The 16,570-nt window shown below is 42.3% G+C and overlaps 2 protein-coding genes across 2 annotated transcripts; one reads left to right on the plus strand and one right to left on the minus strand.

The window, feature by feature from the left end:
* The first annotated feature begins 244 nt into the window (after positions 1-244).
* gfm1 (G elongation factor, mitochondrial 1) lies at positions 245-15,881 on the plus strand. Its single transcript, XM_080888519.1, has 18 exons — positions 245-445; positions 542-694; positions 780-912; positions 4,269-4,473; positions 6,599-6,715; positions 6,905-7,055; positions 8,446-8,600; positions 8,726-8,810; positions 8,932-9,069; positions 9,357-9,458; positions 9,567-9,623; positions 9,735-9,872; positions 10,506-10,588; positions 13,699-13,861; positions 13,971-14,115; positions 14,213-14,373; positions 14,472-14,525; positions 15,345-15,881. Exons 1-18 carry the CDS (start codon positions 371-373, stop codon positions 15,474-15,476), a joined length of 2,247 nt encoding a protein of 748 aa, XP_080744645.1. The 5' UTR covers positions 245-370; the 3' UTR covers positions 15,477-15,881.
* lxn (latexin) lies at positions 10,632-15,999 on the minus strand (the record flags this gene model as incomplete). Its single annotated transcript, XM_080888532.1, has 7 exons — positions 10,632-11,022; positions 11,231-11,293; positions 11,507-11,643; positions 11,857-12,031; positions 12,473-12,535; positions 12,626-12,802; positions 15,862-15,999. The coding sequence occupies 7 exons, from the start codon at positions 15,997-15,999 to the stop codon at positions 10,906-10,908; spliced, it is 870 nt and encodes a 289-aa protein (XP_080744658.1). The 3' UTR covers positions 10,632-10,905.
* Positions 16,000-16,570: the final 571 nt, after the last annotated feature.

Genomic DNA, 16,570 nt, shown 5'->3' on the forward strand with positions numbered 1-16,570 from the left:
ATGACAGTCAACACAAAGGTTCAGATATTTTTCATGTGCAAGTTGGAGATATATTTTTTATTTCCTAAAAAATAATTTATCAAACAGATAAATTAAGATTCGTGGCTAAACACGTTTGGCTTTTCAAAACACGTTAACATTTAAATAACATTAAAAGAAAGAAAGGGGACAAATAAATAAATAATGCGTTTTAAGAGAAAACTTAAACGTTTGTGATTTTGGTACTTCTGGGCTTCCGTAAACCCGGAAGCAGTCGTTTCACAAGCAGCTAGGGTCCCGGCGTGACTTTCACCGGGGTGTCAGCAGCACCGGGGTCATCTAAACAGGGCAATACTACGACCAAGCTGTACTCCACTGAGCTGTTGCCGAGATGAGGGTGTTAAAAGCGGGCATGTTTTTAGCTAAAACGCATCTTTCGGCGCGAGGAACCGTCACACTTAAAAAGGTAATATTATCTAACCCGGGTCTGCTGACTTGACCTCAGTCCAGTTTGTTTCACAGTCGGTAGATCGAGTGAACTGTGATGGTTTCATATCCTCAGGTGCTCATCAACAGCTGCCGGAGCTGCTCCTCCGGTGTCTTTCCAAGCGAGAGGATCCGCAACATCGGGATCTCCGCTCACATCGACTCTGGGAAAACCACCCTGACCGAGCGCGTGCTCTACTACACCGGCAGGATAGCAGAGATCCATGAGGTGAGTCCGTTTCATTGTCTTTATCAAGCTCCTTTTTCCGTTTAGGTGAGGCTCACGAATGCTTTCCCTCACCTGTGTTGTTTAGGTGAAGGGGAAAGATGGCGTTGGAGCCACTATGGACTCCATGGAGTTGGAGAGACAACGAGGCATCACCATCCAGTCAGCTGCTACATACACCGTGTGGAAAGATTACAACATCAACATAATTGACACGCCAGGTAATTAGACATACACCTAGTAAAAATGTAACTCATTACTGTGGTGCTTTGTGTAACTACAAAGTAACGTTTGCTGAGGTGAGCTGCACAGGTAGGGTAATTTAGTATTACCTGTTCATTAACTGTCAGTAAATGGTCAAAAATGAATCGACAGACTGATCCGCACTCACTCCAAAGCAGTTTTTACCTCTTGCTCTGCTACTAGTGCAGAGGAAGTGAGGTCAGCTATGAAGATACTTACCTGTGTAGGTATTGAGATGTCTAGGAGAGAAGACAATGGACCGTTTTGACCAGATTGTTTAACACAGTCTTGGAGAGTGAGAGGATGCCTGAAGAAAAGAGAAGTGTATTAGCATTGATTTTCACAAAAAAGGGTGATGTGCAGAGTTGTAGTAACTACAAAGAATAAAGTTGATGAGCCAGACCGTAAAGCTAGGGGAGGGAGTTGTTGACACTAGGTTAAGAACAGAGGGGATGATCAGTGAGCGCCTTAATTTTTAAAAAGAGCTCTACAGATATGATATTTGATTTTAGAGGGTTGATAGAGAGGTATAGAGGAGGTCAGAAGGAGTTGCACTGTGTCTTTTTTGGATCTAGACAAGCATTTGATGGGGTGCCAAGAGATACCGAGGAAGTCAGGAGTGACGGGGAAGTATGTGAGGGTGGTGCAGGACATGCATGAGGACAGCAAGGCAGTGGTGATGTGTTGTAGGAGTGACAGATGGGTTTGACTAGGCCCATCCAAAACCTTCATTTTATTTATTTATTTTTTGAGCCAGTCAGAGGGGGAATTGCTGGTGTGTTCTGCTGAAGAACCCAAGTGCTCTTGAGCTTCAGGGCACAACTCATGGTCAGACATTCTCCTTCAAGATTTTCTGCAAGTTGTTCAAGTCGCTCCTGAAGCAGCCTCATTTCCCTATGTTTTTTGGCAAATGTGAGAAGAGCCTTTGTGCCTTTTTTTTCCCCCAACTGCTTTCTTATTGTTGAGTCATGAACTTTGACCTTAACTGAGGCAAGTGAGGCATGCAGACATTTTTCTGGGTTTTTTTGTGACCTCCTGGATGCGTTGTCAGGTCACTCTTGGAGTTCACCACTGTTTTCTCCATTTGTGGATGATGCCTGTCATTGTAGTTCACAGGAATCCAATATACAGTGGGGCAAAAAAGTATTTAGTCAGCCACCGATTGTGCAAGTTCCCCTACTTAAAATGATGACAGAGGTCAGTAATTTGCACCAGAGGTACACTTCAACTGTGAGAGACAGAATGTGAAAAAAAATAAATAAATTTAAAAAAAAAAAATCCATGAATCCACATGGTAGGATTTGTAAAGAATTTATTCATAAATCAGGGTGGAAAATAAGTATTTGGTCAATAACAAAAATACAACTCAATACTTTGTAACATAACCTTTGTTGGCAATAACAGAGGTCAAACGTTTACTATAGGTCTTTACCAGGTTTGCACACACAGTAGCTGGTATTTTGGCCCATTCCTCCATGCAGATCTTCTCGAGAGCAGTGATGTTTTGGGGCTGTCGCCGAGCAACACGGACTTTCAACTCCCGCCACAGATTTTCTATGGGGTTGAGGTCTGGAGACTGGCTAGGCCACTCCAGGACTTTCAAATGCTTCTTACGGAGCCACTCCTTTGTTGCCCGGGCGGTGTGTTTTGGATCATTGTCATGTTGGAAGACCCAGCCTCGTTTCATCTTCAAAGTTCTCACTGATGGAAGGTGGTTTTGGCTCAAAATCTCACGATACATGGCCCCATTCATTCTGTCCTTAACACGGATCAGTCGTCCTGTCCCCTTGGCAGAAAAACAGCCCCATAGCATGATGTTTCCACCCCCATGCTTCACAGTAGATATGGTGTTCTTGGGATGCAGCTCAGTATTCTTCTTCCTCCAAACACGACGAGTTGAGTTTATACCAAAAAGTTCTACTTTGGTTTCATCTGACCACATGACATTCTCCCAATCCTCTGCTGTATCATCCATGTGCTCTCTGGCAAACTTCAGGCGAGTTTGGAGTCTGACTGTTTGAGGCTGTGGACAGGTGTCTTTTATACAGATGATGAGTTCAAACAGGTGCCATTCATACAGGTAACGAGTGGGGGACAGAAAAGCTTCTTACAGAAGACGTTACAGGTCTGTGAGAGCCAGAGATTTTCCTTGTTTGAGGTGACCAAATACTTATTTTCCACCCTAATTTACGAATAAATTCTTTACAAATCCTACCATGTGGATTCATGGATTTTTTTTTCACATTCTGTCTCTCACAGTTGAAGTGTACCTCTGGTGCAAATTACTGACCTCTGTCATCATTTTAAGTGGGGGAACTTGCACAATTGGTGGCTGACTAAATACTTTTTTGCCCCACTGTAAATGGCTTTATAACCATTTCCAGACTGATAAATGTCAATGACTTTGTTTCTCAGCTTTTGACATGATGTGACATGATGTGACATGATGTGTTGCTTTTTGAGATCATTTAGCATCACTTCACTTTGTCAGACAGGTTCTGTGTCAGTGATTTGTTGATTCTACAGTAGAAATTAGACTTGTTTGTGGGTAATGAAATTGAAAAGAATGTCGTTAGACAGTTAATGATGTAACGAGGCAGGGGATAATACATTTTCACAGCACTGATGTCATTGGTTGGTTTTCCTTCTGTCCTGATCAGTTTATTTGAGTCACGCGGTTCAAAAACACAAAACAAAAACACACATCCGATATCAAAATCGGTTGATATTTTTGTTTGTTTTAGCTCTTTATAAAACTGCAACAGCATCAAAATCCAGCCTTGCTCAGGCTCTTCTTTAAAGCCTTTCTAGTATTCAGGTAATATTAGGCTTTATTTTGTTGTGTGGTTTGCCACAGAAGCCACGTGAATTAAAATTAAAGTGTGCTGTAGTCTTCGCACCTTAGTGGTGTTGTAGAGTGAGGCGTGATTGTTTATTTGTAATGTATTTTAAACATTTTTGTGCACCTGAGGATCTAAAGCTGCTCACATTGTCTGTTTGGAAGTGGAAAAGTGATTCAGAGCTGATGTAATTGTAACTTTCCTCCACCAAAAATTTAACAGAGGATAAAAGTTGAAAGAACTTTGAATGTTATAGTCTCACGTAAAAGCCAGACATTTTTTTCTCAACAGAGAGTGTCAGTGGCCCCGAGTCATCTATGTTGTATGTTAGCATTTCTATCATTTAATCAGAACCAGTCATGCAGTTGCAACGTCCCTGCTTTGATCATTTTTTTTCTGTCAACTCTTTAACAGCGGTAGAAATGTGAAGGGGTGTGAAGGCACATTTTCAGCACTTTCATTTTGAGTGCGTCTGAACTCGATGTGCCTCACAGGTCACGTGGACTTCACCATCGAGGTGGAGCGTGCGCTGCGCGTGCTGGATGGAGCCGTGCTGGTTCTGTGCGCGGTGGGAGGCGTCCAGTGTCAAACCATGACGGTAAACAGACAAATGAAACGCTACAGCGTCCCCTTCCTCACCTTCATCAACAAGCTGGACCGAATGGGCGCCAACCCCGGACGAGCCCTGCAGCAGATGAGGTACGGTTTGTACACACACGTCACCAGTGTTGGTCAAGTTACTTGAAAAAAGTAATCAGTAACTAATTACTGATTACTTCCCCCAAAAAGTAATCCCGTTACTTTACTGATTACTTATTTTCAAAAGTAATTAATTACTTAGTTACTTTTTAAAAACACGATTTACAACCTGAATAGGTGATAAAGCGATAGATCTTTCAGCCCAATTCTACTTTTTCTGCATAATCCATCATACAAAATGTAATCAAATGGAAAAGTCTCTTTTTAAAACTTTTATAGTTTTATTAATTTTAATCTTTTAACTTTATGCATCAAGCAAAAATTTAATTATATGCAACATTCTCTGACTGGAAGAAATTTGTTTAATATTTAAACCTATTTTCTGCACATTCCAGCACATAAAATATTATTTTTTTTTGTGTTTACACTCACTCTTTCAAATAGATGCAAGTAAAACACAGCAGAAAATAAATAAAATCAAAGACTAGCGGTCCTGTTGCTCTATTTTCACCTGTACAGCAGGAGTTGGGTAGGCGGAGGTTTACCCTGGTGCAGGTGTGCCGCAGCGGTCAGTGGAAGGATACGGCAGTTTCTCTGTGAATTTTCCATTACGTCATAGCGCACTCGGAGCTTGCTTGGAAGTTTAGGGGTTTTTTTCGCTGTAAAAAGATGTTTTCTTCCCACGCACAATGCTAATGGACACTAATGTTTTTGTCACTTTTTATGGAATCAAACTCAAAGTAAGGTCAGTACTTCCACACTTTAAACGCTGCACGCTCATACTCTCTCCCGCACTCGATATATGATCCATTGTTGATCTGCACACAGCTGTTGTCACGAACGTCGCACTCGCTTATGTCACTGTCGTGAGACATTCTCGCAAAAAAATCACGGTTTTAGTAACGCAGTAATGCAGTGTTCCTACGGGAAAGTAACGGTAATCTAATTACCGTTTTTGCAATAGTAATCCCTTACTTTACTAGTTACTTGAAAAAAGTAATCGGATTACAGTAACGCGTTACTGCCCATCTCTGCACGTCACACAGAGAGAACAGTCAGACGCATCGGCATGTTTGCCGTTACACCACAGGGCTGAGGACTGAAGAATAACGTGTATGGACTGGATGAGCAAACAGCTTTGAAAGGCTTTGAGACGTCGGTAGAAAAACTGAGGAGAGATTAGTTCTGCCACCTTTACAACCTACGCAAAATTGAAGCATAAACAACTTATCTGAAACCACATCTTGACCTGGTGTGCATAACAAGCATAAACGCACAGTATGCTCATGGTGAGAGCATGCTTTAAAGACAAGTTATTTAAGGAGTAGCTGACTTCCTAAGGTCTCACTTGCATAGGCCCATGTTCTCCAACATGAATGTCCTCTTCAGGCACCACGATTGGTGCTTTAAGCAGTTTTTAACTGGATAATAATACAGATTAGGTGATAATTGTATTAACTTATCAGCAATGTGTGTATTTAACATTTCCATTACCAAACCATGTGACTTAATTGTACTTATACTTTTAAGATATCAGCTGAGGGGCCACAGTGACCTTCTTGGATGGACCTGGGTGCCTTTTAAAGGATGTATTTATTATAGGTTGCAGTTTAAAAAACAAAATCATAAACTCCCTAAATCCTTAGAGGTAACTTGAAAGTGACACTGTAGTTGGACTTTTATTTTTAACTCCATGTTTCAGTCTTTGGATCTTTAGCCAGAAGAATCCCTTGAGAAAATGTAGACCAGTCCTTGTATCTCAGCTTTTTCATGTCTGACACTGACTGTGTTAAGTGTTTTCATTAATGCAGCAAACACAAAGACTAACTTCTTAATCAATAATACAGCTTGTAAATGCAATAAAACAAATATATTTAACCCATATTCCACATTGCACACTAGATTGCAGTGTAGTAATCAATATTTTTCCCCCGTTTGTTTGCACATTTGGTGTATTCAACGTTTCTTTTCCTGGACTTTTATTATTTTATTAGTTTGCATGAAATCAAAGAGCAGTAAAATGTGAGAATATACAGGAGCTCTTTAGGTTCTTGCAGTAAGCAGCTGTGTGTTTCTTTCTTTGGATTTTTTCGCAGTTTTAAAGAAATTTTCTACTTTTTTTAAGATCCAAACTGAACCACAACGCAGCGTTTGTGAACATCCCCATCGGGCTGGAGGGGAACATGCGTGGCATCATTGACCTCATAGAGGAGCGGAGCATGTATTTCGAAGGACAGTTTGGGTAAGATGAATTTATGTGTAAATGGGTGGTTTTTATTTTCCCTCTGCCATGAATTAGACTTAAGGTCAGCTATTGTACAATTAAACTGTTGCGATCTGCATCAGTCCCATAGAAATTGTGGATAAGACCAAGTTTCCTTACGAGTCTGATCTGTATAAAATATTTAAAGCTGCGTCGTGCTTCCTGCAGGCAAACTATGCGCTATGATGAGATCCCGGCAGATTTTCGAGCTGAGGCCGCAGACCGCAGGCAGGAACTGGTGGAGTGTGTCGCCAATGCTGATGAAATCTTGGGAGAGATGTTCCTGGAGGAAAAAATTCCAACCAAAGATGATCTGAAGGTTTGAGAGACCAGTTTGTGTGAAATCTAACAGTGTCAACTAAACTCCAACAAAAACAAACAAACAAAAAAAATCCTCAATTAAACCCGCTGGTATCTGAGGTATAGTCACTAGTTATTGGTCATTTCATTAGGTACGTCTGTTCAACTGTTCGTTAATCTGAATATCTAATCAGCCAATCACATGGCAGCAACTCAGTGCATTAGGCATGTAGACAGGGTCAGGATGACCTGCTGAAGTTCAAGCTGAGCATCGGACTGGGGAACAAAGGTGATTTAAGTGACTCTGGATGTGGTATGGGTGTTGATACCAGCTTGGTTTCAGAAGCTGCTGATCTCCTGGGTTTTTCCTGCACAACCATCTCTAGAGTTTACAGAGAATAGTCAGAAAAGGAGAAAACATCCAGTGAGCAGCAATCGTCTGTGTGTAAATGCCTTGTTGATCCCATAGGTAAAAGATCAGTAGGGCAACAATAACTTAAATAACCACTTGTTATAACCAAGAAATGAAGATAATGAATGTACGTCACATTGAACCTTGTAGCAGATGGGTTACAGCAGCAGAAGACTGCAACTGACGGTACAACTTACATGAAAAAAGGTGCTGTGGTCTGAGGACTGTTTCTGCTGTGACATTCAGATGGTCCGAATTTGACATAAACGACATGAAAGTATTGATCCATCCTGCTTCTTATCAGCAGTTCAGTTTGGTGCTGATGTAATGGTGTGGGGGATACTTTGGCCTCTTAGTACTATCTGAGGAATGATTAAATGCAGCAGCCAACCTGAGTATTGTTGCTGACCGTGCAGGTTCTCTTTATGACCACTGTGCACCAATCTTCCAGCAGGATAACACATCATGTCACAAAGCTCAAATCATCTCAAACTGGTTTCTTGAACGTGACAATTAGTTCATTGTACTCAAATGAACACCACAGTTCGCCGGATCTCAACCTAGTAGAGCACCTTTGCGATGTGGTGGAACATAAAATTCACATCATGGATGTGCAGCTGATAAATCTGCAGCAACGTTGCGATCCTCTCATGTCAACATGGATGAAAATACCTCAGGAATGTTTCCTGTGTCGTAAAGAATTAAGGCAAAAAGTAGGTCCAACCCAGTACTGTCAAGGTGTACCTAATAAAGTGACCGGTGATTGTATTTCAGACTTGATACAAGTGGTGGCGATCCAAAGAAGCAAACATATCTGAGAGTCAGTTTTGATCAGTCCAGAAATACCAAATTTGGCATCACCAGTTACCCCAAAGTTTGTATAGAAATCCTGAAAATCATTCAGAATTTTCACATCCAAATTTTGAGATTAACATTTCACATCAGCGAAGAGATAAAGGCATTTGTCTCAATCAGTTTTCACCTCACTGCCTTCCAGGCAGCAATCCGCCGGGCTACGGTGCAGCGTCTCTTCACCCCAGTGTTGGTGGGCACAGCGCTGAAGAACAAAGGTGTCCAGCCTCTACTGGACGCCGTCCTGGATTACCTGCCCAACCCCAGTGAAGTCAAAAACTACGCCATCCTCAATGAAGAGTGAGTATGAAGAGGAACGTCAGTTTGCATGCAAAGTGTCCTGAAACTGTAGATTTAAATCAAAATCAGATTAAAAGTTTTGTTTTTTTTTCCACTAACATTGGCGGGTTTTTCCACTCTGTTAGAGATTCCACTGAAACCAAAAAGATTCAAATGGACCCAACGAGAGACTCTGCAAACCCCTACGTTGGTCTGGCTTTCAAACTGGAGGTGATTCAGTTTGACAGAGAGCATCTGTTCTGTCTCATGTCCTCGTGATCTCTCTATTTCTGCACATTTGTGCAATAGAAATACTTCAGTTTGCCATGTTCTGCTATTTCCTGTCTTTCAGGCCGGGAGGTTTGGTCAGCTGACGTACATACGAGTGTATCAAGGCTGTCTGAAGAAGGGAGAATATATTTACAACACACGCACAAGCAAGAAAGTCAGAGTTCAGAGGCTCGTGCGTCTTCATGCTGATCAGATGGAGGTGAGAGCAAACCGGCGTTGCGTCAGCAGGCTGTGAGAGGTCACAGTTTTCCATCTGTGGTTTGCACATTAAACAGCAGAGCAGCATGACTGGTCAGAAAGATTGGGTTCCTCTTTTTGGCTTTAATCAAGTGTGTAGATATCAACCACATCCCCTGTGACACCAAAACAACATGTTTGCACCCATCTTCTATCAAAACAAGATGTGAAACTGTTTTTTAGTCATTCCTATCATCATTTTTAAAAAACAATCATCCTGCTTTTTGTGCTCTCTCTCTGCTTTGAAAGGATGTGGATGAGGTTTATGCGGGAGATATCTGTGCCCTGTTTGGAATCGACTGTGCCAGCGGAGACACTTTCACATCCAAGACAACTGCTGACCTGTCCATGGTAAGAAGCAAAGGACACCCGAAAGACAAAGAAACCTGCTTCTTTTTAAAGTGTTTTTGTGCCTCATGAGAAGCATCTTCATTTGATGTCAATTTTTAACACCCACAGGAGTCCATTCACATCCCTGAACCTGTCATTTCCATGGCGATGAAGCCAGCCAACAAGGTAAAAATACTTGTTTAACCTGAAAGACGTGCCTTTTATTATAACTCTAGTCTTAAATCCACCTCTTTGTCACTCCCTCTTATTATTAATTCCTCTTGTGCGACTGAACAGAACGACCTGGATAAATTCTCTAAAGGAATCAACCGTTTCACCAGAGAAGACCCGACGTTTAGAGTGCATTATGACACTGAGAGCAAAGAAACCATCATCTCAGGCATGGGCGAGCTGCATCTGGAAATCTACTCACAGGTACTCACTTAGACAGGTTGCACGTTTCATGGGACATCTCATCAAATCCATTATATAACGTGGGGATAATTATTTCATCTCCCTGCTGAATCTGTAAGTTTACTCACTTAAAAAGAAACAAACGGGCTTGGATTGGTCTTGTAGTCCATTCCAGCCTCGTGCAGGTCCACACTCTTCTCCCTGTTGTGCATTGGAAAGAAACTGATTGTGTGGACAGGTGTGCTTTAAACACACAAGTTGATATCAGGAGTCTGTAATTGATTGACTGATTGTAATCTGTGTGCCCAGTTTGGATGAAGGGGATCGAATACTTGTTTCGCTCAAGGACATTCAAATCAATTTCTAATGTTTATGTAACAGATTTGTTCCGTCTCTCTACTTTAGAAACTACTAGAAAAATTAGGCTGTTAATTTCTTTGTGAGCAAACTAACAAATTCAGTGAGGGAATCAAATAATTTAGTGAGTGTCTTTGGCCTTACCAGCGTTGCTTTATCTCAGGCTAATTTTGGAGTTTGGAGTAAAGTACTTCAGTAGTATTTCCATGAAGGCTTTAATTCTGCAAATTAACAGATCTCTGTTCTGAGTAACCTTTATGATCTAATCCAAGTTTATTTTTGCTCTTTTTCTCTCAGAGGATGGAGAGGGAATACAACTGCCCCTGTGTGATGGGAAAACCCAAAGTAGCTTTCAGAGAGACGATCACCAGTCCCGTACCGTACGTCCTGATAGTCTTTGTCCTTACGCGCACGCACATACAAGCACGCACAAAATACTTTGTCATTGTAAACAGTTTATTTAAGCTAAAATAGACCAAACACAGACATTTAAAACAATTTCAGTATATCATATACTTATGAGTTAAAGCATTTAAGAGTGTAAATTCTAGGTTTCAGCAGTAGATCTGTGCCTAGTGCTTGTAGCGTCATCATGAAAAAACAACAACCAAAAAAATCCCATTTATGCGCCAATATTTGACCCCACAAGATGTGAGGACAAATAAGTGGTCTTGGCTGTGTGATGAACACCCACAGATTAGTTAGTCTTTGGAGATTTTTCCCTTTCATGGCGGTGAGGCAGCCGCTTCATCTGCACCACTTTAACCCCCTCTGCAGGAGACCAGGTAAACAGCATCTTCCAGTGAATGATTTCCTGTATCGGCACAGAAAAATGTCAGATCAGCGAGATCTCTGGATGCAAAAATGTGGCTCAGATTGAATAGCAAAGTTTAGCATGAGTGCAGTAAAGTGCATGTTTAATTTACTCCAACACACCACAAGTACCAAATCTATTAGTATTATAAAAAGTTTTATTTTAGCATTTCAGGCTTTTTAAAGGCATTTTTTAGCCAAGTGTCTACCTGGGACACCATTTCATGCAGCAGTGTGTGACAGTCAAACTCCAGGTGGTCCTCCTCAGTTGTCTGTAGGAAACAAAACAAAAAAATTTTTTTTAAAGGCTTAATACATTTGTTTATATGGCCGACATAACCTGTCTTGTTTTACCACATGAAGGACTTTTATTGACAATCTGTATGTATTCAGTAAATCGTGCAGACATGGGGCTTAAAGGGGGGGGGGGGGGCTGATCAATTTCTTATAATAAGCTCATATTTAAATTTTTGTAAAGCACCTACCAGCTGAGTGATGTTGGCCACCTGAGCCACGTTGTACAGAGTGTTTTCAGTGGATTCATTCAGCATGATGAAGCTGGAGGCCAGAATGCCCAGATGCCAAAAAGGCTTCATGTCGGGCTCGATGTGACCGTGGCTGTCTGAGAGAAGTTTAGAGTTCTCAGTTACGTCTCATCTCTCAAGCGTCCTGCGTTCATGATGACAGCACTTGTGTTGTCAATGTTTAGAGGAACACCGCAGCACTGACAGTGTTGAAATGTCTGAACGCAACTGTTGTGCAAAATCTGACTTTCAGTGTTGATTGGGTGGAACTGCAGTAGCTTGGACAGTTAAGCCTGTTTTATTGGACTTACCTGGTAAGTACTGTGCAGACATCAGGGTTTGGTTGGTCTTGTATTTTTGGTATAGAGCCTCTTCTTGAGCTTTAATGTCAATTTTAAGGAGCTCCTCATGCGAGGCTTTGACTTCAGGTGGCTGTTGCCCTTTTCCTTTTGGAAAGAAAAGCTCTGCAGAGCAAGTCTGTGTAGTCTGAAGGAGTTAAACAAAACAAAGTTAGCAAAAAACGAATAGTAAAGGCATTCTTAGTGAGCAAGAAATGGGAGTGGATGTAGCCCAGATGAGTCGAGGTTGCACCACACCATCATACAAGCTAACATAAGCCTCCTTTTATAGGCTGTTTAGTCATTCTTGTCAGACCTGCTCACACTAAGCCAGACGCTGTGAGATTGTTTACCATACCTAAGATTTATTTGTAGGATCTTTCAATAGGCAGCAGCAAACACAGATAACGCTGTGTTTGGGAGTGGGTGAAGACATTTATTCAGATTACCTCCACCCTATTTGAGAGGTGGATCATTACTCTTTGTGGTTCTTAAGAAGCTGCAGCTGCACCCCCCCTCCCTCCTCCACCATTATGTCTTTTTTCCTCACATTGTGGTTAAAAGAAAAAGAGAAAAAAGAAAGTCCTACATTGGTTATGATATCATTCACCGAGAGCTCCAGCTGATACTTTCTTCCGGAGTCTGCCACATCCTGAAAGAAAAATTGGAAATTCAAGTTGTTGTTGTTGTTTTTTATTTACAGTGGCATATTCACATATTTCAGTGTTGAAGGTCAGCTGACCTCTGCGTTCCCACTGTGGACCGTCTGCACTCCGATCAGCCTGAATGGTGAACCGTACCGGGTGTTGAGGTAGTGTTGGACTACCTGAGCTGCCCTCCTGGCAGGGTAGTGATTTGGGTTCAGCTCGCCAGTTGCCATCACATCCTCCTCGGCTCCCTCCTCTGTCCGTGCCTTTATCTGTGGGTGGAAAGTGGAGGGAGAGGGAAAAGGAGTGAATGAGAACAGAAGATGGTTATTGTGCAGGGCTTCCAGTTCCTGGAGGACTTTGATCTTTAGGTGTGAGCAGCTATGTAGACAAACACAGCTTTGCACACAACAGCCACTGAGCAATACAGGAAAGAAACCATGTGTTTTCTTACAGGGTGAAGTGATACGCAGCTGTGAAGTGTCCCAAACTGAATTAAAGTGGGGAGTGAATCTCTGCCAACTGGAATGTTTTTTCCCCTCACAGTCGGTGTTCCGAGTCAGCTGCTCCTCGCGCAAATGGAAAGATAACTTCCCACTTCCTCTGACAGTAGAGTTCACTGAGGACTGCCCCTTTTTAAAGAGACAGAGCCCTTTTTAACACTTCCTCCTGACTTTAAAAAAAAAAAAAAAAGCCGCGCTTTACAGCAAACAGACCTCTGCAAATGTTTGCAACTTAGTAAAGTAGGTCAAATTTGGTTATATAGTAATGGAGAGTTTCAGCTTCAGTTAAAATATGAAGGAAATGTTCACATTTTAGTGGATAGAGCTGGAGCTTAAGTATACTTGGTATTGGTACAATCTTATATTTGGAGTAAATTAGAGATCCCCAACAGACATATTTATAAATGCAATTTCATCAATCATCAGAAGTACTGAATAGTTAAAGTTACATCTCATCTTTCCTCATTAAAACAGCCTAGGATATGCAAATACTTTGTTATAAACCCAAAATAAAACTGTACATTCCAGTACTTAAACCTACTTTAGTTTCTTAAGAGTATTCTTGGTTATGTTGGTTCTTTGATTTGATTGGTGCATACATTTGGATCATCTACTTCCTGTTGTGTCGCTCTATGTTAACAAGTGTTCCCCCCACTCTCTCGTAGATTTGACTTCACCCATAAGAAGCAGAGTGGCGGCTCCGGGCAGTACGGTAAAGTCATCGGGGTCCTCGAGCCTCTCGAGTCAGACCATTACACCAAACTGGAGTTTGAAGATCAAACTGTTGGAACCAACGTCCCAAAGCAGTTTGTGCCAGCTGTTGAAAAGGCATGCAAACACTTTCACGTGGTCTCACAGAATAAGTTTTAAACACAAGTGGAAGCGATTCCAAATTTAAAGTCTCGATTTTCTCCCTCCTTCCCCCATCGTGCTGCAGGGCTTCAAGGACGCCTGTGAGAAGGGCCCTCTGAGCGGGCACAAGATCTCAGGAGTCCGATTCCTCTTGGAAGACGGAGCGCACCACATGGTCGACTCCAATGAGATCTCCTTTATCCGCGCAGGAGAGGGCGCTCTAAAACAAGGTGAGGACGCCCTTCTGTTTGTTTTTTCCATTTGTGTCCAATTCAGCTGAAAAATATCTGGTTTATGTTGCCGCTGGGTTCACCGTTTTCTCCACAGCTATGGAAAAGGCCAACGCAGTGATCCTGGAGCCAATCATGTCCGTGGAAGTCGTTGCACCCCAGGAGTTTCAAGGAGCCGTCATTGCTGGAGTAAACCGCCGCCACGGCGTCATCACAGGACAGGATGGGGGTGAAGGATACTTCACTCTTTATGCTGATGTAAGTCCAGTAAATATAAACGATACAGTGCTTATCTCCAGTTTCACCCGCTTTCTTGTCCTGCTTTAACTCGAATGTCATCCTGTTTGTTCCAACAGATCCCACTAAATGACATGTTTGGTTACGCCACAGAGCTGCGCTCTTGTACTGAGGTAAGTTCAAAAACATACAAAACCTGACGGTCAGGTAATGTTGAGGAATGAGTTCAATTAAAGTTTGTTTTTCAAATGATATCATAGACCATATGGTAGGTGTTTAATATGAGGTAAAGCCTCCTGTGGATGTGGTGAAAGTGGTCACTCGTCTGTGCAAAGACTGTATAAGTATTCAATCTGTTGTCAAAGAACTGCCCTCCATTTTTGGACATTTGCAGCGGTTGCGTTTGGCTCTGATAAGCATGCTGATCCTGCATGTCCCAGTCATCCTCGACAGGAAACTTGTTACAACATAATGCTGGTCAAGGAAGCATCTGGATATGCTCCTCATCCAGGAGGGCCTGCACTACTCTGGCAGCGTGGAGGGGTGGGGGACATCTTTCTGCTGAACTAGCTGCAGGGTGGGGGTACTGCCATAACAATGACTGGAGCTCATCTCAGGACGTCTGTCCAGTCACATTTCCATCAAGAACAATCAGATCAGAGCTGGTGCTCTAAGCAGAGGCTTGAACACGCATGTATGACAGTATGCAGTCTGCTGAAGCCTCCGCCTGCTATGTAGCCCATTTGTGCTACTTTGATAGCCTACAGCTGGAGTTCACAGTAAAAACTGGAGGCTTCTTGGATGAGTGCGTCAAGTGTGTTGATCAGGTCCTGGATTTTGGCAACTAGATATGGTTCAAAGAATTTTTAGCGAGAAAGATTAGATGGATTGGAGATGTGCACGGACAAAAATAGAGGAAATTCTTGGAATCAGACATGGTTTGTAGAAGAAGACAGCTGAATTGCTAACATGTTGTGTCATTGTTTATTCAGGGGAAAGGAGAGTACACCATGGAGTACAGCAGATATCAGCCCTGCCTGCCCGCCACACAAGAAGAACTCATCCACAAATACTTGGAGGCTACAGGACAGCTGCCAGCGAAGAAGAACAAGTGGAAGAGCTGAACTCATCATTTTCTCCTCATCTTCAACCACGGCTCTACACAAAAACAAGATTTTACTTTCCTTTAGTTGTTTAATCCCCCCTCCTAATGTCTGCCTCACGTGGAAAGACTATTTATTACCTGCATTTTAGCAACAGTTAAGTCTGCAGGCAGCGTTTAAGCTCAGAGTTTTGACTTGAGCTTATAATGGCTTTTGTACTATGTACAGAAAGGTCTTTATGTTATAATGATTGCAACAAAGACGTATTACCTTCAAGTGTACTTGCATGAGTGTGTGTCAGTCATTGCACAATAACATCTTGGAAACATTTCATCCCTCCCTTCAAATCCAGCTACTAAGCAACACAAACCACAGCACAACAGTCGTCCACCGGGTTGCTCCTCACCTGCTCAGATTCAGCCGCCGTCTCAGGTATGCTGTTGGGATGAGCTGACGTGTCCGCTGAGGCAGTCGGAGGGCTGATTGTCACGTCGGGAATCCCACTTACTCCCATTAACACAGCCAGAACGACGACGAGCCTCATTATTTCAAACGGACGCTGGGAGAAAACAGTAACGACTTCAGTGGAAGAGCGCAGGCGGGGAAATGACTGTCCTGTGAGAGTGGAGTTATGTAAAGAGGAGGAGGAAGCAGAGAGAAGAGACTGTCCAGATCCTGCTGTCTTCCTGCAGCAATCTGTATCCAAACAAACTGCTCCACTTTATCTGCTGTGCTCTCAAGCTGCAGGTGTGATTAATCAGAAAGCTTGGCGCTGGGCTGCTGTTTGTCACTTAAATTTGGGGGAGGAAGACTTTTACTTTGCCAGATTAAACATGTTTCTGCCCAATATCAGCTTGCCAAAGGAAAAACTGAAAAAATGTCTAAAACTAGGTGGTCTGCACTTCACATTTTGTGAACAATAATTTTTTTTAATAAAACAAATGCTTTTGTTGACCTTGAAAGCCATAGTTCAGGAAACACATTTGGGACGTCCCCACAGACGTCACTGTAAGATTGTTTCTGTCGACTTTTATCCCGTTAACTGACTGGGAGAGGAAAAAGAACAGATTGGACACAGACCTGTGGGACAAAATGGACTGTTGCAAAGAATAATC

This window comes from Rhamphochromis sp. 'chilingali', assembly GCF_963969265.1.
Source record: "Rhamphochromis sp. 'chilingali' genome assembly, chromosome: 8".
NCBI classification, from domain to species: domain Eukaryota; kingdom Metazoa; phylum Chordata; class Actinopteri; order Cichliformes; family Cichlidae; genus Rhamphochromis; species Rhamphochromis sp. 'chilingali'.